Below are 24,774 nucleotides of genomic sequence, written 5' to 3'. Positions count from 1 at the left end.
CCAGTGCGTGCGGGGGCTGTACTTATTTTCTCTCTGTTCAGTTGTACAGGAAGTCTTCCTTGGCAGAGAAGTCTCATTGACCATTACTCAAACAACTGCATGCCAAATATGCTTGGGTAACAATGCAAATGCAGGACACAACACAAAGTGACACATGACATGGACAATGTCTGTCGTCGTAGTGGATTCTTTTTCCCTGTGTTGGTGTTGTTACCCAAGCACCATGGCGATTTGCCAACTAGCCCAATCTGTCGCACTTCTAACCGGCAAAGAGTTTCGCTGCTGTGTTGTTTAACATTTTGTTTGTCCTTTTTAAAAACATTATGGGGTTTTACATGCCAAAACCACTTTCTGATTATGAGGCACGCCGTATTGGGGGACTACGGAAATTTCGACCACCTGGAGTTCTTTAACGTGCACCTAAATCTAAGTACACAGGTGTTTTCGCATTTCGCTCCCATCGAAATGCCGCTGCCGTGGCCGGGATTCGATCCCGCAACCTCGTGCTCAGCAGCCTAACACTATAGCCACTGAGCAACCACGGCGGGTGTTGCTTGTCCTTATCAGCCTTGAGGCCAGCATTAGGGTTGCAGAAAGTAGGTGCAGTGTGTGTGTGTGTCATTTGGTGCAACTTTGGAGGGGAGCTGTTTCAATTCGGTATCGTTTTTCAAGTGCACTTGAGTGGTTTCACTGTGAGGAACCCCAGGAGGGAAGACATTCTGGTGAAATGCAGAGTAACTACTGCTGGAAAATAGATTGTCAAAGCATACAGCTGTAAACTTGCACACTTGTGGCAAACTGCTCTATGCATTTTGCTCTGCTTGCGGCTCTTACTGGTTGAATGTTGTGTGAGGAAGAAGATCGACACACTGAAAAGCACCGTTGCCATCGTGTGGCTCGCACCCTACCTGCTGGTGCTGTGTTTGTCGCTGCTGCTCTACGACCCAAATAAACCCCATTTACAGTTGCCAGAACAATGTTGAGTGAGCTTCTAATTTTCATTGCGAATACTCTGCCTTGAGTCCATAAGCGTGTGCTGTCATGTGAGCAGAGCTGAGAGTGCTTGTCTCCTTCCAGGCGCTGCCAGAAGAAAGAGCAGATGGCGAGGATGACGGCATAGGTGAGTGCCACATAAACCTGCAAGCCTAGCTGTGCTGTTACAGTGATGACCATGCTTACAAATTGTTTTCTTTTAACTTGCAAGTCTTGCTGTGGCAGGGCGGGCATGACGACATGGCTGTTGTGCTAAGCTTTGAAGTTTTTGACCTTATAAAAAATTTTGCAAAATCCACTAATGGAAAGGTTGACCTGTCAGGATCACCAAAAAAAATAAAATGTTACTAGACAGGACTAAACAAGGAGCACACGGGCACGGCTCCTCCATGTTCTGCCTTGTCTGGTAGTGTTTGTTTTTTAATGTGGTGGCGAATCAACTAGACCGTCAGTCAATCCTTTCTGACAAGCTCATTGTTTTTATTACCAGACCTGGGCCAGATCAAGGCAACCTACGAGCCACTCATCTTTGGAGGCTCGGATGCTGAAGAAGAAGAAGATGCAGCTGTGGTGCCAAGTGCAGGGCACGCTGCGCCTGTGCCGGCTGAGTACCGCCCCCGTCTGGTGCAGGAAGCCTTCCAGCCTGGCTCTACACCCATCCACCTCCAGCACCGCTTCATGGTAAGGATTGTCTCGATGGTTCTGCGTCCTGGTGGAAAGAAAAGAAACTGGTAGGGAGTGTCATGTGGCGGTCATAAAGTCTTGTCATAAAAAGGAAGGAGTAATTACGGAAAAAGCAACCAAGCACACGAGAGTAAACTGTTGTCTGTGTCGCCCCTGCAGCTGTGCTGGGTTCGTTGTCTGCTTCTCTGTTGTACCACCCTCGCGGCCGTTCGGCATTTGTAACATGTCCATAATTGTGCGCATGTTCTAGAGGTACTGTTGCCCTTGCAGTGGAATCAGTGTTCTCAGGTGTCAAGGCCGAAATCTAAAGGCATCAAATGCGGCGAGCAGAAAACGAGCAAGGCGGGCTGGAGAAAGCGGCCACAACTCTGGCAGCCAGCGGCACTCAAACCTCCCACGAACTGAGCCATGTATGGTGTGCTGTTCCCAGGATTCAGTGCGCAATGTGCACATTTCCCATGATTCTTCTAGTGAAAGCGGGGAGAAAACATCATCAGAGAACGTTGCCTTGCAAAGGCTAGCCACCTAACGTCATGTTCCCTCTTAAACTTCTTCCTTCCTCAATGTTCTCAGCTGAGCTAGTTGCCTCATACTTTTGGGAGAAATCAGCGAGATGACACTTCATTGATGTGTCATCTTCCTTCCGTGTTGCCAAATAAGTGTCTTCGATATCCTGGAAAGTTGTATCAGGCCTGTGTGCTGCTCTTGCCAGTGGAGGCTCTATGCTAGGTCAGGTCTCAACTTTTTTCTCGATTTATGCTAGTTTGTAATAATATCTCTGCATATTTCTTTATGCAAGCAGAAGCTCATTGAAATTGCTTGGTTGATGCATTGCTGTAACGTGACACAAGAAACACGACCGGATCAAGAAAATGCAATACAGCAGTGACTATCAATAAAATTGAGACCGAAGAGCTTGAAGCACCATTAAGTGGTGTCACATTAGGCATGTGGCCATGTAAAATGTGACCTATTGCACAGTCTCAGATGAATATATAAATTTTTCAACTCATATACACAGTCGACTTCTGTTAATTCGACCCTGACAGGATTGACAAAATTGATTGAATTATCCGGCAGGTGGAATTAAACGAGACACAGAAAATGCTCCAAAACACATAGCTGAGTCACTTGGCAGTATTTGCCTGATTCTAACACGTCTCCTCAAAAGTAGAAAACTAACATAGAAACGTAAATAAGGTTTTTAAATAAAGTCGAAATGCAACACGTACCCGATTTTTTAGCAAGAAAAAATCGTGCCATTTCACTTTGTGAAGGTGGAAGACCAGCGAAGCTGTTTTGCACACAACCCTGAGGTGACACAGATTGTTGAACAAAGGTGCGGACACATTTATTGTCCTATCAGTGGTTATCGTGACGATAGGTGCACGTACACATTTTCGTATCACCTTTGTTAAGAAATGTGTAAGCATTTCTATGCCTACCCAACGAAAAATTTGTCCGTCACGTAAGACGATGCATGGCTCATACCCCTGTAAGCAAGCAAAAAGAAAAAAGTGATCTACCCGAGAGTCTACTAATCTTGAAAATGGTGCCTATTGGTAATTAATGTACTGAAAATGCATGTATGAGACGTATAAGCTTTCGCTATAATGAAGTGATTTCGCATCAAATTTGAGAGTTGAGTTTTTGCACCCACAGATTTCTTGACGGGCACGAAAAATCCACGGAACCCGAGCTATAAACAGCTTCGCTGTAGAATGCGCAAGGGTCATGTGTGTGGCACAACGGAGGCTGGTTTTCTAAAATCAGCTTTGCCGCACGGTTTTGTAAAAACTGTTTCACCGCAATACAATCGTGTTATGCAGTAAAGCATTCGAACGCCGCGAAGGCGGTTTTGGTTTTGTATCTGATTGCACCGTGCAGCCAATTTATGGCCGAATGCATTTGAAAAACAAAAAGGTGCGCAATAGAATTGGATAAATACCATAATCAGACACTGTGAGCTAGTCCTATTGCTTTAAAATATTCCTTAGGCAGGCCGAAAATAGGCATTTTCAATGGGAGATTGACGTGTGTTCAACACATTCACTATCTCCTAAGATTTGCGAGACAGGCGCTGCCACTAAAGAAATCGCTATTGGGGTCACCATTGACTTCAGGTGTGTGCATGCTGTTTGATCAAGGTTGAATTATCTGGCAAAGGCCAATTTTAAGATCAAAACAGCGAAAGTTTCGGCCCGTAGAAATGCACGGGCCCTGGCCAGGAGCTTCGGCAGGGATGGAATTACCAAAAAAATTGAAATGAATGGAGTCAAATTAACGGAAGTCTACTGTATAGACCTTATGCCAAATCCTGGAACTGTACAACCCTTCTTGGCTCATTTAGCCTAATGTATATGGCAGACCTCACGCTACAAATGGAGAAAAGGGCATGACTATTCAAGCTGACCATTCTTGCTACCCTGCCTACTCTAGCTCCTGGGACATTACAACTTGCTTTGTCAGCATAGCAAGTGCAATCGTAGCTGATATTGAGCTGTGTTTTTGTGTTGTTTTGCTGTTTCTGCCACCTACTTCACTGAAAAGTGTTGTGTGCGTAGCAGCACTAACGCCACTCAGATGACCACTCTCTTCACCTTTAGCGAAGGAGCCACCATATCCTTACTTTATTGATTACCATTGATTACTAAGAAAACAAACAGTATGTTTGCTATCTTCATCGGACCTGTCATGGCATGTGAAAAGTCTGCTTGCAGGATTTAGCATAAGGATATGATAGAGCTCCACAGAAAAGTCCAGGTCAGTTTGTGCTTATGATGAGATTGTGTGGGTGCCAGGTGTGGAATTCCGTAGGCATGGTCCGGGCGCACAACACGGCCGAGGAGAGCAGCATTGATGTGGAGTTCCACGACACCTCGGTGCACCATGCGCTACACCGCGGCAACCCCCAGGGCCACACTATGGCAGCACTCAGTGACCAGGCCCTCGTGTTGGCTGGGCCCCAGCAGCTGGAGTGCTTGCATCTAGGTTCCTGGGATGCCAACAAGGAGTGGGCTGTTGACACCCTCTCCGATGGCATCCAGGTGAGTCCATTGGTGGTGTGCTCTGGGAGGTGAATGTTTCCAAGTCATACGGTGCAGTGAACTTGTGTCTATTATTACATTGTGTGCTCACTTACAACTCGCTCCACCATAAGTGGCCTGTAAGAGAGTTGCAAGTGCGCACTCATCCAGTTGTCTCCCTTGTTTTTGTGCACTAAAATCTCGTTAATACACATTAATGGTTAAAACGTAGCTGTGATGAATCCTTGACCCAGTCTCCACAGACCTTATGTGTTGGCTGATTACGCTGTAGTGGGTCATTGTATGCCTTTTGGTCATTGTACAACAGAATCAGTTTTTGTTGTGTAAAGGTTGAATATTCTGCCTCGACTAGCAGTGTGGCTGACCCCGTGCTGTGCCGCAAATAGACCTTCCGCCTATTTTGGAAGTGCAGAGATCGGTCTAACAATGATTCTGGCTTCAGTGTGAATGTAGTGATAAGCATGAGAAGTGCACCAAGGCGTGGCGGCGGCGACAGGTGACTTATGACAGTATGACTTATCGCTGTGTTAGCGTTCTTCGGTTAGCGTTCTGTGTTAGCGTTCTTCGGATACTTAATGCACTTTGCGAAGGCGATGTAGCTATGTATCTATGTTTGTATCTAACCGTTTTTCCGCATACCTGTGTCACTGGGTACACTGGTAGAGCGGTTAGCGCACAGGGCTGCTGTGCTGAGGTGCTGTGCTGTTTGATGACGCGGAGCACCGAGTATGTGCCATTTGGTCTGTGCTGGTCTTCAATGAACCTCTTTGATGCGAACTCAGGTCGCTGGGTAAGTCACAGTAGGTGTGTGCTGCTCTCCTATGAACGTCTTTAGTGCCAACTTCTCTGACTGGGTATGTGCCTTCTGTAACTGGGTATGCATTTTGGAGACCATGAGCACGCTTGGTAGCATTGCTAGATGGTTCCGAGTGTGTTTAAGGAAGCGCAAAAGAGGTGTCCCGCTGCAGTACACACTTCATACATTATCAGTTTCGATGGTTGCAATATGTTGTGTTGCTATATTGATTCAGTGCCAATGCATTGAATCGATATGTCGACAGTCATTGCTAAAAAGGTTCTGCTGCCGTCTTTTTCACCGCTTTGGAACAAATGAAAAACAGAACTTAGTAGGGCATATTTTAGGTAGCATTTACGGTAGCATTTCATTTATTCTGTGTTAGTAGTGGTGGCGGCATGCCAAGAGACACAAATTTGTATTTGGCAGTTAGTGCATAGTACTGTTTAATCTGTAGTTATGCCGCGTTCCTGCCAGGTACATACTAACGAGGTTTCACTGTGCTATTTCATGCTCACCTTTTCATATTCACGAATGTGTACCAACTCGCCCAACAACTTACTCTACTTGTGTCTATTATTCTTGCAGCGTAATGCTACATCATAACATGGAGAGATAGGAAGAATGAAGCTTCGTCTAGAGAACAGGTGTTAAATGAAGAAAGGAATGAGCAAGAGGTGGGACACGTGATGAGTGGGACAGATAAGTGGTGCCCTACGTGAATAATATAGCTAAAGAACAAGCTGCACAGTGTGATGTCAAAAAGGTGCTGTCAGCGTCTTTGCTGGCAGAAAAGATCTCTGTTCAGTGAAATGCACGCATGCTACCAGTGGATCTGTTAGTATGCATAGGCAAGCTGTGCCTACGCGAGCTTTTTTAATTGGACAACAGTAATACTTAGGCGCAGGTCTTCATGTTGCTTTTCTGGGACTGCTGTCCAAACAGCAAATGGTGAAGACGTGTAGAGTAAATTTCTCTGCTCTTCCTGCCTATGCCACATTAATCAGGTGCTTTTTTACACAATATTCATTGTAGTGCCTCCTTTCTTTTTCCATGTGTGCGCCTCTGTATACCAGGAACAGGGGAGAGACATTAAAGACCAACAGCAGTAGAACTTTTGCATTGAATAAGAAATTTTTGTAGTGTTAGTGGAGCTATAGAGAAGGCCCAAGGCTAAAATTTTGTGGAAATTGCAAAAGGGTTCTACGCCTTATGTTGTACCTTCTAACAGGGCTGGCACACTGACTGACAAAAGTTTTTTGTTATGTCTACTGTGCAATGTAAACAGTTTGATTAGCTGTGGCCCCCAGCTCTGAAGGATGCTGCACATTGCACAGGCAGTGGCGGTTGGTGATGACTGGGTTGCCGCATGCTGTAGCTCGGGTCTGGTGCGTCTCTGGACGTTGGGTGGCCTGCAGAAGGCCGTGTGGCGTGCACCAGGACCAGTGGTTGCACTTGTTGCTTCCGGCCGCTCGCTTGCCCTGATCTTCCACCAGGGGGCTGGTGAGCAGCTTTCAGATCACATGACTTTATTTGGTGCTTGTATTTCCAAGGAAAGAAATGCGAATGCCAGGACCTAATCTAGTAGCTACTACTATGTAGTGGCTTGATGTGATTCTTGCCCATCTTCTTGATATCGTACACAGGCATTCAAATGCGTACTGGTTTGGCGTGGCAGTTTGGTGAGAAACAAAAAAACAATATGGACACACATCCATATAGTACAAATATATGCAAAATATAAAAATATTTTTACCATAATATATACAGTTATCTGGATTATGTTGCTAACACCCTTGTAACAATACAGTATATAGTAATGCATGCTTATAGAGTCAAACCTTGATATAACGAATATAGATGTAATTAATTATCGCATATAACAAAGTATAAATGTAAAAATTGTTTGGTTCTGCTTTATTTCTACAAGTACTATCCTGCTGCAAATACAAAACCAAAATATGGGATCCGATACATTATCGGTAACAGCAAATCATTTCTGTGGAAGCCCGCAAGGTTGAGGAAAATATGTGAACAAGAAAAATTGGCATCCACCCATATTGTAGCATGAAACTACATCCTGAGCCAGGACGAATTTTTCTTGAACTGCGAGGCTTTCTTTCTGAAAAACCCGTGTGTGTTTCCTTTGTATTTTCGCGTTATTATTCGGGTAGGTGTCAATTTTCCTTTTCGTGCATTGTCCTTCACCCTGCGTGCTTCGGCAGAAGTGACTTACCATACTCAGTGTCCCAGTGCCTGGAGTTGTCAATTAATTTGCCTTGCTTTGCAATTGGCTAGTCTCCTGGTTAGCTCAGATGGCATAGCGACCACCCCGGAAAGGTGTTGGTCCCGATTCGTATCTCGGACCAGGATGAATTTTTCTTCAACTGCGAGGCTTTGTTTCTGAGAAATACATGTGGGTTTCCTTTGTTGTTTCGTGCTACAATTTGGGTGGATGTCAATTTTTTTGCTTTTATTTTTGTTCATTGATTATAGTGAAGGAAATTTTTGTTTGCATGTGGCTCAATATAATTGTGATCATAAAAATGTCAAATACTGTTGCTGACTGATTTTTCAGACCCATGCGACTATTTCAGCTTATCCGTGGAATTGCCAGCTACCCCTAGAAGCAATGTATATTGGCAACTGAAACTTCAAATGTCGGATGGTGTGCCGCTCAGTTTTTGGGACATGATTGGCTTGGATGATACTGAAAATATGGCAGCCTCAGTGAGAACAGTCAGGGCTATGTCAACAACGAGGGCTATGTCAACTCTACATGATACTGTAACTTTGATTGCAGATTCCTGACAAAATGGCACTGGTTAGGCCTAGCGGCCTAGGCCTAACTTCTTTCGACACAACCTTTCTGGCACAAAAAGGACCACCTTACATGTGGTCTTCTTTGTGTCTAGAGGATCTCTCGGCAAGAGCAACTTGACTGGCACCTTTTAGACATTCATGTATGTTTGGGCCAGCGGCTTGGCTTTATTATCCGCAGGCTGCAAGCCAACAAGCTGATCCGGTGTGATCACACCATTTGCAAAGTTGCATATTAGGAATGCAGCAAAGTCCGCATGTGCAATTTATTGTTCCCATGTCATGTATGGGTATGGCTGGCTGACAGGTCGTCAAATTTCAGAGGCTTTTTTGTTGTGCGGCCTGTCTCAGTTTTGCAAAATGCCATGATGACTATCCATTTGCTTGAAACATGTGATAGCTATTGTACACGGAGGCAACGGTGCATGTTTGCCACATGGTTTGAATTGATAAGCAGTGACAAGCATCTGTGGTGGTAATGCTACGTGTGTGTATGTGTGTGTGCAGGTGTCACAGCAGAGTGGCAGTCACTTGCCATGGTGCAGTACAATGTGGGTGCTGGTGTCCTTGAGCCTCCTATCCCTGTGCCCCTGGCTGAGAGGCAGCGGCTTGCCTGGGCAGGGTGTGTATGACTGCAGTGTTGGCAATCGCAACTTGGCTAACAGTTCTTAGATAGCTACTAGTAGTGTATTAGTAGATAGATAGTACATTTCTGTCAGCCATTTGGGCATAGCGTAACAGAAGAAAGCTTCTCTAAATTAAAAGAAAAAAGTTTTTCTCAGAAAATATTGTTTTCCAAAAATTTCTTTTGATAGTGTTTTGCTTCCGGGATTCACATACTGTAAAACGGCTATGGAGGGAACGTCATCCTACCATTAAAAGCTACACTAGAATTTTGATACAAAGAACACGAATATTGTGAATTGTGGGACATAATCAAGTAAACTTGAAATGTTGTTGGCCATGCTTTTATTTCAGTGAGTACTCTGCTCCTGTTAGAAACAGAAAATGCGAAATTCAAGACAATATCAGCTGCATTGAAGTGAAGCGAGTATATTTGCTTGCTCGGCAGCTCAAAATGTGTATTCTGATAGCAAAAGTTTTGAAAACTCAGCACGAGCAACTTGAAGCAAAATATTCTAGATGCTCGTGCATGTACTGGCGAGTGGCTTGGCTTGGTTGGCCAGCGGCCAACAGGCCAACGTGCTTATTGCATATGACCACTCTGATTGCATATGTCGTCAAAATTCACAGAACACCCATTGCTGGCATCACACTTGCACTTCTTTTTCATAGACCCAATAGAAGTTTATTTTACACCGATGTTGGTATGTGTGCTTATAATGAATGCTATTGGATATAATGAAGATATTTTCCTGTCAGATGTAACTTAATTGTAATCGGGTTCGGCTATGAAACAAACAAGACTCGACTTTTTTCTTGATGCTGTCAAGTTTAGTGACATTGCGTACCTTTCGTGCATTGGTTCCAAACTGCTGGTGCATATTCCAATATTGGTTTTGGGAAGGCTCTGTAGGGCAGCACTGTTATGTCCATTGTAGGTTTTCCCAGTGTACTTGAATGCCTGTATTTTTTAATAATACCTCTGCCTTTTTCTGAATGCAAGTCACGTATTCATTCCATTGGTGATTAGATGTCATTCTCACCCTTAAATATTTAAAGTACAGTAGGCTTACGATATTTCGACTCCGGATAATTATATATTTTTTTATTGAGTCAGTCCCAACCCAAGGTCATGGTGGGCAATCATACATTTCTATGAGCCCAAACTTTTGTTATTTTGATCCTAAAATTGGCCTTGGTTGAACAATTTGAACTTGAGCAATCGGTAAGCAAGTGCCTGACCCCTATGGTGACTTGAATAGTGACCCGTTTACTTGCAGCGTCTGTCTCGGCAGAGCTTAGACGACAGTTAATGCATTGAACATGCCTCAAAAATCTCCCATTGAAAATGCTTATTTTCGACCTGCCCTAGGAGGATTTTCAGGCAATAGCCCTAGTTCGCAATGGCTGATTGCGGTACTTATCCAATTCTAATGCCCTCCCCCTCTTTTTTTACCATAGAGAATTGTCTGAAAACTGCATTCACGGCTGTATTGTGGCAAAATTGGCGTTGAGAAACCAGTCGCCGCTGTTCAACACGTGTTAGACTATTAGACCCATGTCCATTTTGCATGCTAAAAAATCAAGTGCACGTTAGATATCCGTTTTCTTTCGGGGCTTTAATATTATCTCTGCTTTAGTTTTCCACTTTGGACCCATAGAAAACTGATGCACGTTTGATTCTGGGTGTGTTAGAATCGGGAAACTATCGCCTAATGAATCAGCAGTGTGTTTTGACATCAGATAATTCGATCAGATAATTCAGTCAGTTTCGTTGGTCCCGTCAGAATCAAAATAACAGAAGCCGGCTGTATTGGCCAACTTTCAAACATTTACATATAATGTGACAAGTGAATGTTAATGAATTGGTTTCAGTGTGTTATGTGCATTGCTAGTGTTTTCTTATATTTAATTTTTATCTTTGTGCAAAGTCACATTGCTCAAATATCATCCAAAGGATTTACTTAATGGTGCTTAATCACTTGGGCTGCAAATCTGATTGTAAAGTAAGCAGTTAACAAAAAAAATGTGCTTTAACTGCTTTATTGCGAACTATGTCGTTACGCTCTATGGTAGCGTGGTGGCTATGATATTGCGCTGCTTAGATCGAGGTTGTGTGTTCGATCCCAGCCGTAGCAGCTGCATTCTTGATCGTCGCGAAATGCAAAAACGCTTGGGTGCTTAAATTTTGGTACATAATAAAGAGCACCAGGTACTCAAAATTCGTCCAGAGCCTTCCACTACGGCATGCTACATAATCATCATAATTTTATAGCTTTAGCATGTAAAAGCCCCAGAAAAAAAATTTTCATAAATAATTTTAATTGTTTTTCATAAAAAGCAAGAGCAATAATGGCCAACAAGATACCTTGCAGGATGCCCGATATTCTGGGCACGATGTTTCAGTTGACATCATCAGTTTCAAGTTTTTGGTGCTTAAGTGTTATCAGAAAATAATTCCGAGGGTAGTCCTCAATTTAAAAAGTAGCTTGGGACACACAGTATAACACATCTTTAAAATCAAGGAATTGGATCCTGACTACACGTGCCTAGAACTGCTGCAAGATTAAAGCAGCATGAAGACTTCTTAGTGAAAGCCGTGTTGTTGGCTATCAGGGAAGTTGTTTTCTTTAACACAATTACCCAGGCAAATGCTAAAAAATGATGCGCTAAAAGTTTTTGCCCAGAGCAAGGAGCAGGGCCAGTGTACTGGGTGTTGGAATTGTTCTTGCATTCTTTCAATCATTTGGCACATCTGCACTGTTAAAGTGAATTATTAAATGCCAAACATGAAAGAACCTTGTGCAGTAGTCAGTGTCCTCTTCACTGCATACATGGGCACAACAAAATTTCCTCTTGTAAATTTCTGAAATCCATTCAAGAAGTTTGTTGCTGCTTTATGCGATTGCTAGGTTTGACAGCGGATGTTGTGCAGGTACACAGACGAGGGATCACTTGTGTATGTCGACTCTGATGGTGTCGTCTCCATCCTTGGCTCCTCTTATGGATGGAATCCTGTTTGCAACACCCGAGACAATGTGAGTACCCCTGCTGGTCACGTTGGCTCTTCACTTTGGGCTGAAATAGTTCGCCCTGGCTGTAGAAACTTGAGTACAGTCAGCTCTTAATAGTTTCTGGCTGGAAGATGAGCTGAGCTCATCTTCCAGCACTTGCACTTGCAAGTGTGCACTTTTTTGCAAGTGCACACTTGCAAAAAAACCCGAACCATGATCCCAACTCCTCCAGCATTGTTTTGTTACTTATGCAGCCCTCAAGGAGATTTGAGCTTGTTTGTTTCTCTGCAATTGTAAACGACACCAGATGGTATAAGGAGCCTGTTGAAGTGGGAACCTGTGAACATAGGCTTTTTGGTTGTGCCACCAGCCGTCTACTTCAAAAGCCATCTACAAGAGAGGAGTGAACTCTTCGAGTCGTGTTGAAAGGGAAAGAAAGCTTGACAAGTTAGAGCTGAACTTCTTCAAGGCAGAGCGATTTTGCGATACAGTGCGTCGTGTTGGAACTTGTAAATAGGAAAAGCAAACGCAAAAGTGAAACTGACCTGTGTACGGTGAAGCCCATCTTCATTAAGGTTTAATAAATCTTTTTTTCTAATAAGCTTTGCCTTTCTGACATAAGCTTTTTGCTTTTTTATTGTCCTTAAAGGGTTAAATTTATGCTACCGAAGCGTACACACGCTCTGTTTGTGCTGCCAAAAGCCGAGTCGATTCTGCAAGCGACAGGACAAGAGGGGAGAGCGTCTCTTTCTGCATTCCCAAGAGAAGTGAACAGTTGGGAGGGCGAGTTTGGCAGCTTTAGGCGACATGGTCATTGCGTGGCCCTAAATCATTGCATAGGATTGACTGGCATGCTCCTAAGTTGTTTGTGATACCACGTGACTTCCACTTCTGCATTCAGCAACACATTAAGTCTCTCTTTTCATGTCTGAAGCTAGGCTGGACATTTAGGCTGGGCTGGACATTTAGGACGAGTCGTATGAAAGGTGCTGTGGCTGATTGTTTGTGGTGCTCTCGAGGAGTTGAAGATTCATACCATGATTAGAAAGTTGATAGCTACCTAAATAAGCACGCACGCACATGCATGCACGCACACAAACAAACAAAGTGAAACAGAAAATTTTCACGTCAGTACATCTTTAAATTTGTACTCACATTATATTTGTGCAAATGCGGTATATTTGTGGGCAGAATAAGTTCATTCAGTGCATGCACTGCTCTGTTTTGATCCAAAGGCTTGTGGCTTGTGGGAGCTGTAGAAAAAACCAGACAAGTTGCATCTTCAAAGCAGTGCTTAGTTCTCATACCCATCATGCGGATTCAATTGCTGAATTGATGCACTGCACGTCTCAAGCACCTACTTTGTAGGAGCATTGCCAACACTTCGAAGAACATGGAAAAATTACATGGTTTCGTAAGGTGAGATGCACATTAGGGTCATCACCCCTGTGTACAGTTGACTTTCATTAATATGCCTCGGTTAATTCAACTTTTTGATTATTTAGAACGCATTAAAAGTGTGTAGTGCACTTTTTATGCCACCCGCGTTGTGAAACAGATAGGTGAAGATGCTTATTGTGATAGGGTTGGCAGCAATGCACAAAGCTGCAAATGAGGCATGTGGCGACCCACGAGATTCAGTGGTACCAGAATAGGAGACCGAGCACGCACCAGCATTTTCATGTGACGCAGGTAGGCGAGTAATGCGGGTGAAGCTGCTGCAGCGAGCAGTTACTGTTCTCAATCATGCGAGCCTCGCGCCTTTTCTTGTTTAGATGGGATCTAGCGGCTGGAAAACATATATGATTGCAGTTTGGAAGTGTACTGAACGTTGGTGCTGAAAGATTGTGTTTTCTGAGAACATATGAACCAGTAAGAAAGAAGCGTAACTGTATTGTGTCATTTTCTGTGTTCTCAATCGCAAATGTTGGCACTGGGAAGTCGTATGAGACAGGATCATATCAACAAGGCTCTACTGTATACTGTGGTTACCTCTGATTTGTCCGTGTGATGTAGTCCACAAGGTATGCTTTTGCTTCTTGTTCCACCTGCGCAGAATGAGTTCACAACATTGTAAATAGGGATGTGAGCTTCGTGCAAGAAGTGCTGAGCTTGTCCAGGACTAGCATGGAACTCGTCTAAACTTGTCTTAATTCTGATGCCGTCTGCAATGCAAGAACAATCATGTGCCAAGATATCTGTGTGGGTTAGACGACCCTTGGCCGTCCAGGATGCCTCTCGTTGTTTGTGTGTGCCCTTGTAATGAATTACGAACGCATGTGATGCATCAGAGAGACCACTTGTGTTTCCTTCCATCTTGATGGCCCTGTCATGTCTTGCTTTGCAGGTGAAGAGCCAGTCAGACCACTACTTCGTGCTGGGTGTGAGCGAGACGCGCCAGCAAGTTCGGTAAGTCCCGAGCCGTGTCACAGCGGATAGGCCTCAGTGGTGCTCATCTTCGTTGCAGGGCCCTGATGTGCAAGGGGTCCCGTTACCCGCCCACCTTGCCGCGACCTGTCATGGTCGTGCTGGACTTCAGCCTGCCTTTCCTGGGCACGGACTCCGAGAAGGGACGGCTGGAGGTGCTCCTTTTTGCAGCGTGCTCCTCTAGGCCAGAGGCCACATGCTTGCATTTGATTACTGTTCAGGACAGCATCTAGCACCTTAATTTAAAGGGACTCTTAAGGGATACACTAAATTGGGTTAAGCTTTAAAAAATTATCCCAAAACTCCATTTGTGTTAATTTTACAGTAAGAGGTTGATTATTAGTATTGTAGTAGAGTAGTTCACTAATACGGTTCAGATTGGTTTTCTCTGTGGTTTTGCTTTTAAGACTTTCATAAAGAGAATAGACAGTATGCCTCACTGTAATAAGTAACTCTTTTACTTTGTAACATTTCTAGGGCGAACATGATAAGTCACACCTTCTTATAAATTGTTTTCATCTCATTTACTTCTGATAGTGTATCTAACTAGCTCATGCTGAGAGAGATCTTGAAAGTGAATAGTCCATGGCGGAGCTTTTGCTTGTGCTCATGTCATGTTTGCTTGCTTCAGCTGCCTGGTGCAGCACAGTAATATTAGTTAGAGCAGCGTAATGGATTCTACATAGGGTACCCTGTGCTTAAAGGAGCCCGTTTTAAGCATGCCGTCACACCAGTTTCTCACTTGCAACTGCGAGGTCTGAGTGTTGCTAGTTAAGCTGATTTCTGTCCTGAAGGCTGTCCTGATTTTCGTCCTGGAGACTGCGAAACCATGGCTGCTGTAGAGCAAGGAACGCTCAAAGCAGCACCTATGGCTGCTGCTAGCATTTGTAATACTTCTCTCAGTTATGTCGTGGTAGAACAATGGGTGACTGCCAAGATGTGCGGCTACGTGCTTGCGCATCCTCCACTCCCCTTGTTTCTTCTTTATTCACTTGGGTTGCAGCGTGGCATCTTTGGAATGAAATTAGATGTAACCATGAAGGTCAGTTTCATGCAGACACAACAAAAGCAACTTCCATAACATGTTGTTTATGATCCATCTTTCATATTCTTCAGTGCGTCCCTTTTGTAGAGGCAGTTTGTGTACAACAACCACCATAACAAAACCGAATATTTTCACCTCAGTTGCTTTAAATTGGTGAAACTGGTATTCACAGGGGTTAGGCAAGCTTAGTGTTATGGCAGAAAAAAAGAAATGGTTTCAGCGAAACAAACACAATCTGCAAATTGTGGTGTCCTTTGCCTGTTTTGTGGGTGCAAACCTGTCTGGGTGGTTGGAACATGCATGAAAAACATGATTGAGTCGAATCTGATAGCGCACTCCAAATAACAGGCGCCTTGCTGGCAGTAGTTCAAGATTATCGGCTGGCAGAAACTTGGCAAGCTATAAACCAGCAATTTTTTCACCCAACCCACCAGCATCATAGACTGCCAAGGAATTTTCATAAAAACAGTTGGGGAACACCTAGAAAATGGGTAGTTTCAAAATGCCAACATGGTAGAGGAGACACACAGAGGATTGGTGCAGTTAGAACAGCAGAGCGCCTGTGCACATCTTAGGCCTAAGTTGTAGCAGCTAGGCGTTCTTGTTGACAGGAGGAGCTGTGGCGTGTGTGGTGCCTGGAGGATGCCATGCGACGTGCGGGCGAGGAGGGCCGTCAGCTGGCCGACGTCTGCAACCGGAGGCAGCTGCTGCTTCTCAAACTGTTTGCGGTGCGCACCATCCCTTGCTTGCATTCATTTGAACTGCCGTGGGTACAGGCTTTGCTCAGTGAATTCAGTTTTCAGCTTTGTTTGTTTGCCAGTGGTTTTGAATTGTAGATGCAATGCTCTCCAATGTGCCAGTTATGTGTGAAGCTTTTCATGCCACAATGTTGTAAGAAAAGTGTTGATAGATGGCATCATTGTACCAGACCATTTTATTTGAACTTGTAAGGTGCTCTGAAAAAGAAACTGGCTTGTAGAAACGGATACTGCAATTGCTATCACTAAGTTGTGTGTGTTCGATCGAACTGTGGTGATTCTTTGACTGCTTATTTTTAAGTGTTTCTTGGTACTTCCAGTACCATCTACGAAATGTGACCGGGCCTGACCTCTGCAAAAAGGAGGTCCTAGTACAGACCCTGACTATGGGATCTCCTTTCCCTTTTTTTAAGGGATCTCCAATGCAGACATTGTAATTATATGACTATAACCCTGTAGCGGCAGCAGCATCGGCGTCGCACGAGAGTTGACGCAGACGCTCGCGTCTACACGAGGCTCGAGCGGCTGGCGCGTTCCGGCGCGGGCTAGCGTTCCGAAGATCATTTAAAAAGAATGCTACGCTAAGCGATCGAGGTCGGTTCTTCCTCTCCTGCGAGAGCCCGAGACTTTACCGGTCTACGTGGTCGCTCGTCGCCACAGTTTGGTGACCCGGACGTGATATTGCCATACGCTCCTGTGGTAGAGACGACCATGGACCAGACCGACGCTACGAGAGCTCAAGGCCAGAACCCTTCCGAGGAACGCGGTGAGCCCTCCTGTTCCGCCATCGCCGTCCGCCTCCCACAGTACTGGGACCAGCATCCTTCGGCGTGGTTTCTTCAGGCCGAAGCGCAATTTCAAGTCGCTGGTATCCGCTCTCAAGCCTCGAAGTTCCATTACGCCGTCGCAGCGCTCTCGCCCGCCGCCATTGACGCGGTAGCAGATTTGTTGAACTCCCCATTGTCTGCCGCCGCCTATGACGATCTCAAGGCAGCACTGCTACAGCGCACAGCAGCTTCACAGCGTTCTCGCATCCAGCAGCTTCTGTCCGCTGAAGAACTCGGCGACCGACGCCCTAGTCAACTTCTTCGCCGAATGAGCCAGCTGCTCGGAAACAACGCGAGATCCATCGACGACACGCCGTTGCGCGAACTGTTTTTGCAACGACTCCCGGCTAACGTGCAGATGGTCCTGGCGACAGCCTCTACCATGGACCTTACCGGACTTGCCGCTTTGGCCGACAAAGTCATGGAAGTAGCCACCCCAACCATCGCAGCCACGTCACCGTCTCCGGGTGACAATACAACCGCTCTGCAAACTCTTCCCTGCTCTTCTGCGGTGCAATCTCCGCTCGACTCCTTGTGTGAGCGCCTGGAACGCATCTTCTGTGGACCGGAGCATCGCCTCACGTCTCGTCGCCCACGCAGCCGTAGTTCCAGCAGATCAAGACGCACGGGCACTCGCAATGGAGCCTCAACTACAACGCCTGGCGTTTGCTACTACCACCGCCGTTTTGGAAACGACGCTCGTCACTGTCGGCGTCCCTGCGCTTGGCAGGGAAACAGGCCGGCCGACCTCTAACGGCGACGAGTGGTCCGGCCCAGCACACAAGTCGCCTTTTCTACGTGACGGACAGAGTTACGGGACAACGATTCTTAGTCGATACAGGTGCTGACGTCAGCATTCTCCCCGCCCAGCGCTCCGACCGAAAAGCGACTCCTGTGTCGTTTTTGCAAGCCGTCAACGGCACCAAGATTCCAGTTTTCTCGTCACGCTCCGTCATGCTAAACCTTGGCCTTCGACGAGCGTTCCGCTGGATCTTCCTGGTTGCAGACGTCCGTCATGCAGTCATTGGAGCAGACTTCTTGCATAACTTCGGACTCCTTGTGGACATCCAACGACGCCGTCTCGTCGACTCCGTAACCCAGCTATCCGTTTCCGGCGTCCCATCATCAGGCACATCGCCCATAGCGCCTATTTTTGCCATGTTGGAGGAACCTTTCGCCGCGCTCCTACGCGAGTTTCCCACTTTGACGCGCCTGCCGGACTGGACGCAACCGGTACAACATGACGTGTGCCATCACATCGTCACCTCCGGCCCACCGGTCTACTTCCGACCCCGGCGTTTGTCCCCGGAGAAACTCAAGATCGCTCGCGTGGAGTTCGAACACATGCTGCAACTTGGCATCATCCGCCCTTCTTCCAGTAACTGGGCATCACCACTTCACATGGTGCCTAAGAAGACGGGCGACTGGCGCCCCTGCGGCGATTACCGGGCACTAAACAACGTCACAGTTCCTGATCGCTACCCTCTACCGAACATTCAGGACTTCACGGTAGCGTTGCACGGTGCGACGATCTTTTCTAAGATCGATCTCGTTCGCGCCTACCATCAACTACCGGTCGCTGAAGAAGACATTCCCAAGACCGCCATCACCACGCCCTTCGGTCTTTTCGAATTTCTCCGCATGCCTTTCGGTTTACGGAACGCGGGCCAATCCTTTCAGCGTTTCATCGATTCCGTCACCCGAGGTCTGCCTTTCGTTTTTGCATACATTGACGACCTCCTCGTGGCAAGCTCTTCGGCCGAAGAACATCTTCACCACTTGCGGTTGTTGTTTTCACGCCTTGCCAGTAAAGGAATTGTCATCAACGCCGCCAAGAGTGAATTCGGTCAAACCGAACTCGAGTTCCTCGGTCATATCGTCGACGCTAACGGCATTCGACCTCTGCCGTCCAAGATTCGCGTCATCGAAAACTTTCCCCGACCGACCACACTCACCAAGCTTCGCCAATTTCTCGGATTCGTCAATTTCTACCGCCGATTCATTCCCGAGTGCGCACGACTTATGGCTCCGCTAGACGCTCTCCTGGTAAACAAGCGCAAACAAGTGCTTCAGTGGACTGAAGAGGCCGCAGACGCTTTCGCAAAAGTCAAGTCTGCCCTCGCCGACGCCACGCTGCTTAGACACCCAAAGCCAGACGCACCCACTGCCATCATGACCGACGCTTCAAATACCGCCGTTGGTGCCGTTCTGCAGCAATTCATCGACAATGAGTGGCATCCACTCGCTTTTTTCTCCAAGAAACTGAAGCCTGCGCAGTCCCGCTACAGCGTTTTCGGCCGTGAATTACTCGCTGTTTACCTGGCTATCAAGCATTTTCGCCATTTCCTCGAAGGCCGTGCATTCACTGTCTTGACTGACCACAAGCCCCTTGTGCACGCAACGAATCGTTCGGCGTCCTGTTACTCGCCCCGCGAGATTCGACAGCTTTCCTACATCTCCGAGTTTACAACAACGTTCCGCCACATCAAGGGCACCGACAACATTCCAGCTGACGTTCTGAGTCGTGTCAATGTCGTTTCCACGTTGACATCGGAACCTTTCATCATCGAGGCCGACTTACTCGCCAGTCAACAGCGTGACGACACTGAACTTCGCACACTCCGGAATTCGTCAACGTCCCTGAAATTGGAAGACGTCGTTGTGACCCCAGATGGTACGTCTATCGTCTGCGACACTTCTAACGACACACCTAGACCATACATTCCGGCATCTCTTCGCAGACGCCTATTCGAAACCGTGCACAACCTGTCGCACCCTGGCATACGCGCGACACAGAAGCTTCTTTCCAGTCGTTTCGTTTGGCCTCGGCTAAACGCGCAAGTTCGCGATTGGGTTCGCTGCTGTTTGTCATGTCAACGTTCGAAGATCCAGCGTCACCCCATTCCGCCTGCCAAGTCTTTTCTTCCACCGGATGCTCGTTTTGACACCGTACACCTGGACCTCGTCGGCCCTCTTCCACCTTCGAAAGGATACTGCTACATACTGACATGCATCGACCGTTACACACGGTGGCCAGAAGCTACACCTATATCTGATATCTCAGCGCCCACTGTTGCAGCAGCGTTCGTGTCTACGTGGATAGCAAGGTTCGGCTGCCCATCCACAATAATCACAGATCGCGGTCGACAGTTTGACTCAGCGCTCTTCAACGAGCTACTCAAACTACTCGGAACGACACGTTTTCGCACAACTGCTTACCACCCGCAGTCCAACGGACTAGTTGAACGTTTTCACCGGCATCTCAAGGCCTCCCTTATGGCACATGAATCGCCGGAGAAGTGGGTCCTGCATTTGCCTCTCGTCTTACTTGGCATCAGAGCCGCACTCAAGAGCGACCTAGGTTGCTCCTGTGCTGAGCTAGTCTACGGCACCCACCTACGCCTTCCGTGCGATTTCTTTGTCGCCACCCCCCAAACGCCTATGCCATCACCTGCCGAATACGTCGCCGACCTGCAAGCCTTCTTCAGCCAGATGCGCCCCGTGCCTACACGTTCACAAGAAGCAAGGTCCCCGTACGTTTCTCCCGCACTCAGCTCTGCTACCCACGTTTTCGTGCGTAACTGTGCCGTGCGGAAGCCTCTACAACCACACTACTCCGGGCCATATTGTGTTCTAGAGCGTCGTCCGACGACGTTTGTTGTCAATGTCAACGGCCGATCAGACACAATTGCCCTGGAACGTCTCAAACCCGCCTACATCGAAGCACCCGCGCCATCAGCTCCACCTGTATGCGACGCGACCCTGCTGCATCCTTCGTCGCCGCCTGCGCACGTGACACCCAAGACCAACGCGAAGACACGCCGCGTCACGTGGACTTTCCATCGTTCGTCGAACTTTCCTCCTCTCTAGGGGGGGAGCCCTCTGTAGCGGCAGCAGCATCGGCGTCGCACGAGAGTTGACGCAGACGCTCGCGTCTACACGAGGCTCGAGCGGCTGGCGCGTTCCGGCGCGGGCTAGCGTTCCGAAGATCATTTAAAAAGAATGCTACGCTAAGCGATCGAGGTCGGTTCTTCCTCTCCTGCGAGAGCCCGAGACTTTACCGGTCTACGTGGTCGCTCGTCGCCACAACCCAAACTTTCTGTCACATTTTCAGGCTTGAGAAAGCTTTTCATAGTAATAGGTTCACAACTATGCCCTACAACATATGTAGGTGCAGGTAGTTTCGCATATCTCCACAGCAGCTTGCTCATTACATGTGCCAGACATCCTCTTTTGGGCCCGAAAACGCATTATGCACCTTTAGTTTGAGATGTAATATCTTCAATTACTGCAGCAGCTCAATGGCTTTGGTGTTTTGCTGCTCAGCATGAAATTGTGGATTCTATTCTTGGCCCCAGCATCTGCATCCCTATGGGGTGCAAAAACACTTGTGGACTATTCTTAGCATGCATTAAACGACCCCAGAAGTTTGTAATGAATCTGGAGCCCTAAAATACCAAATACCAATACCTCCCTTAGTCTCTGTTATCTTGGGATGTTAAAGGCCAACTGCAAGGAAACTTTCGACCGTGTAAAAAAAAAGCCCTATTTCTATAGATTGTAAATACTGTATAGAGCGGTCTAAGCACAAAATTACGTGTTTTAAGTTTGAGTGGCTACTGCACAAAAAAAACAGAAGAAAGTAATAGTAATATAGAAACTGAAAAAAAAAAATGATGCTGTAATTGTTCGCTGGTATGCGGAACCTAGAATGTTGCGACACAGTGCAGCTGTTTGGCATGACTTCCGAGATTGGGGGCATCTGCGGCACGCTCGAGGCGACATGCACGTGTCTAGGTACTAGTTGAAAAAGTGCTCATAAGAAAGTTAAACATTTACCAGCCCTGCAGCTTGGCCAAGAATGCTTCAATAGTAGAGTTGACTTCTGGTTATTCGACCCTAATGGGACCGATGAAATTGATTGAGTTATCCAACGGGTCGAATTGAACAAGATGCAGAAAAAAACTTCAAAACACAGTCGATTCACTTTGCAGTCTTTTGTCCTATTCTAACACACCCCCGAATCAAACATGCGCTGACTTTCTATGTGTCAAAAGCAGAAAACTAACGTAGGAATGAGGTTAAAGCTCCTAAATGAAGTATAAATCTAATGCGCAACCTGATTTTTTGGCAAGAAAAATTGTTGCACAATGGCAGCCTGTTTTCTAAAGTCAGCTTTGCTAACTCCGCCGCAATACATTCGTGTTATGCAGAAAAGCATACAACCGTTGCGAAGGCATTTCGTGTCCAATTGCACGGCGCAGGCAATTTTTGGCATAATAAGAAAAGAAGGGCGCACATTAGAATTGGGTAAATACCAGAATCAGACATTGTGAGCTATGGTTATTGCTTGAAGATATTTCTAGGGTGGGCCGAAGTAGGTGTTTTCAACGAGACAATGTATGTTTCTGCATTCACTAAGCTCTGCTGAGACAGACGTTACCATGAAAGGGGTTGCTACAGAGGTCAGGCACATTCGTGCTGACTGTTCAAGTTCGAATTATCCAACGAAGGACAATTTTACGATCGAAACAACTGAAAAATAAATTAACGGAAGTGTATATACTACTAATTTGTAATCAATTTCACCAAAGTGAAATTGTGTTGTAGTTGGTCTACACTTTGATCGTAGCCAAAAGGCCGAGAAGCGAGTTGGTCTTTAAACACCATCAGTTGGGTCAATCAATCAATCAGTCCTAGGTTCGCCTTTAAGCCCAATAAGTTGGCTAATCAATCAGTTTTAATATCTTTATTTTCTGGGCAATAAAACTTCCATTCCTGCCTTTATCTGTGCAAATACAGCATAGCAATTTTTTATCCACCATGCTTCGCTGACTGCGTGCAGCTGGCAGCCAAGGCCGAGCGAGAGGTGCGTGCGCTGGACGTGGCACGTCTCATGGACTCTGAACGACTGATCCAGGGAGCAGTGGAGTATGCCTCCAAAAGCCGACGGCTGGTGCTGGCACAGCGCGTCGAGCGTCTTCTGCTTGAACAAGAACCTCAATTTGAAACTGCTCCTGCTGCTCGGTAAGTCTGGGGGTGGGCATTGTCCAAGAACTACTAGTACATAGGCGTGTTCCCCTAGCGGCAGCTCATCTAACATGGGAATGATCACTGGGCTCAATTTTGTGATCAGACCACAGCCTTAAATATGAGCCTGTTGTACTCAGGTTCTTGACCTTTTCCATGCCGTGGACAAGCTGTATCTATCCACATGTTTCTGGTTAAAAAAAAAGGTTAATGAAGAGCTTCGCTCATCAGTGACACTCTTCACTTTCTTGCAATTTTCACTTTCTCTTCGGCGATGCATTTTATTTCTTTAATTTTCTTGCATAGTGTTAAAGCAAACTTTTGCAATGAATCGGCAGAAATTTTTTAAATACGCACTTAAAAGATTGTCTACACTGTTCATGTAGAATGCTGCGCTGAAGAATTTGGTCATTTTTGGCCAGGTTTCAGGATAATAGGGTGCAACCTGGTGGTGAGTGACAAAGTTGACCAAATAGTGGAGCTTGTCTTGTTTGTTTTGTTCGCGCATTGCGGCTTAATTTCTTTTTGCTATTGTCAAAGTGTCAAGCGCTTCTTTGGCTGACAAAAAATAAAAGCAGCAGAGATGATTGTGTACTCATGTGATCTGGCTGTGCTCTTCCTTGACACCACTGTGTCACCACTGCTCTGTAGAGCACAATTAGACCTGTTGCTGGCGAAGTTGATTTACATTTAAATTAACGAGTTACTTGCTGCATTAGCTTGGTAACTGTGACCTTTTATTGCTGAGCATGAAGTTGCAGGTTCAATTTACAGGTTTGATTTGCAGCTGTGCTGGCTGCATAACAATGGGGACAGAATGCAGAAATGCCTTGCACATACAAAGCTTTTGGTGCATAATTAGGATTCACAATTGGTCAAAATTAGTACAAAGTACCACCACTAAGTGTCTTTTGCAACGCCTCGTGTTGCTTTGGAAATTTTTTACGTATAGTGCTATTCGAGGCTATGGCTGCAGGTTCAAGTTGAAATTATCCAAAAATTAATGGCATTTGACTTATTCTCCTTTCGTTGTGTAAGAGGTTGTAGGCTTGCTATTGACATATGAAAAATTTAAGCTGCGATGAATACAACTCATGTTCTGCAACATATCTTGGTAAAACTAGGCAGGACTTCCAAGCTGTTCCATCCATGCGCAAACGTGACCCTGACCAAGCCGACGAAGTGGTGCTGAAGCCCAAGCCACTGCAGCTCTCCAGGAAGAGGCCAGCTGAAGTCACGTGCAAGGAAGGTGGGTTACCTCTTTTAACTTGATAATGCGATTTTGAAGATCGTGATGTACATGTCTTACTTCCGATGAAAGGTAGGCATGTCGAGCAAGCATTTTCTGTCAGGGAGGAGAGGGAACTGAGGAAATGAAAATGCCGCTTCAGGAAAACCACTAGAAGGAGATGCACTCAATTTCTGGATAGCAACAAGCAGACCTTGAAAATGTGAAAACCACTATAATGCCAACTCTCTGTAATTTTTCGTAAAGTTATGAATTTGGGCTCGTATTAAGATTTTACAAGGCTATTGGTGGTTGGCTTACATAGGCTCGTTGCGTCGTCCTCAATTTAAGTAGGACCCTTTTCATAAGCCTGCAGGTTTGTGCCCCGTAAGTGAGTACTGGTAAGACACAGCTGTTATACACCTTTATCTTTAGGGATAATGGCAACCTGCTGTTCATGATCACCAAAAAATCTGACTGG

General features: G+C 46.1%; 1 protein-coding gene across 1 annotated transcript in view; it reads left to right on the top strand.

Annotated features, from left to right (window-relative positions):
- The window catches only part of Ctf4 (Chromosome transmission fidelity 4), a 41,546-nt gene that overhangs the window by 11,965 nt on the left and 4,807 nt on the right, over window positions 1–24,774 (top strand). The window contains exons 11-21 of the mRNA XM_065424736.2: window positions 1,078–1,120; window positions 1,484–1,674; window positions 4,479–4,724; window positions 6,858–7,023; window positions 8,848–8,962; window positions 11,900–12,002; window positions 14,326–14,387; window positions 14,446–14,560; window positions 16,062–16,178; window positions 22,881–23,062; window positions 24,190–24,314. Of these exons, the coding sequence (XP_065280808.2) occupies window positions 1,078–1,120; window positions 1,484–1,674; window positions 4,479–4,724; window positions 6,858–7,023; window positions 8,848–8,962; window positions 11,900–12,002; window positions 14,326–14,387; window positions 14,446–14,560; window positions 16,062–16,178; window positions 22,881–23,062; window positions 24,190–24,314 (1,465 nt within the window). The remainder of the gene's footprint in view (window positions 1–1,077; window positions 1,121–1,483; window positions 1,675–4,478; window positions 4,725–6,857; window positions 7,024–8,847; window positions 8,963–11,899; window positions 12,003–14,325; window positions 14,388–14,445; window positions 14,561–16,061; window positions 16,179–22,880; window positions 23,063–24,189; window positions 24,315–24,774) is intronic.

Source organism: Dermacentor albipictus, chromosome 7 (genome assembly GCF_038994185.2).
Source record: "Dermacentor albipictus isolate Rhodes 1998 colony chromosome 7, USDA_Dalb.pri_finalv2, whole genome shotgun sequence".
Lineage (NCBI taxonomy): Eukaryota > Metazoa > Arthropoda > Arachnida > Ixodida > Ixodidae > Dermacentor > Dermacentor albipictus.
This window is presented reverse-complemented; position numbering and strand designations above follow the sequence as displayed.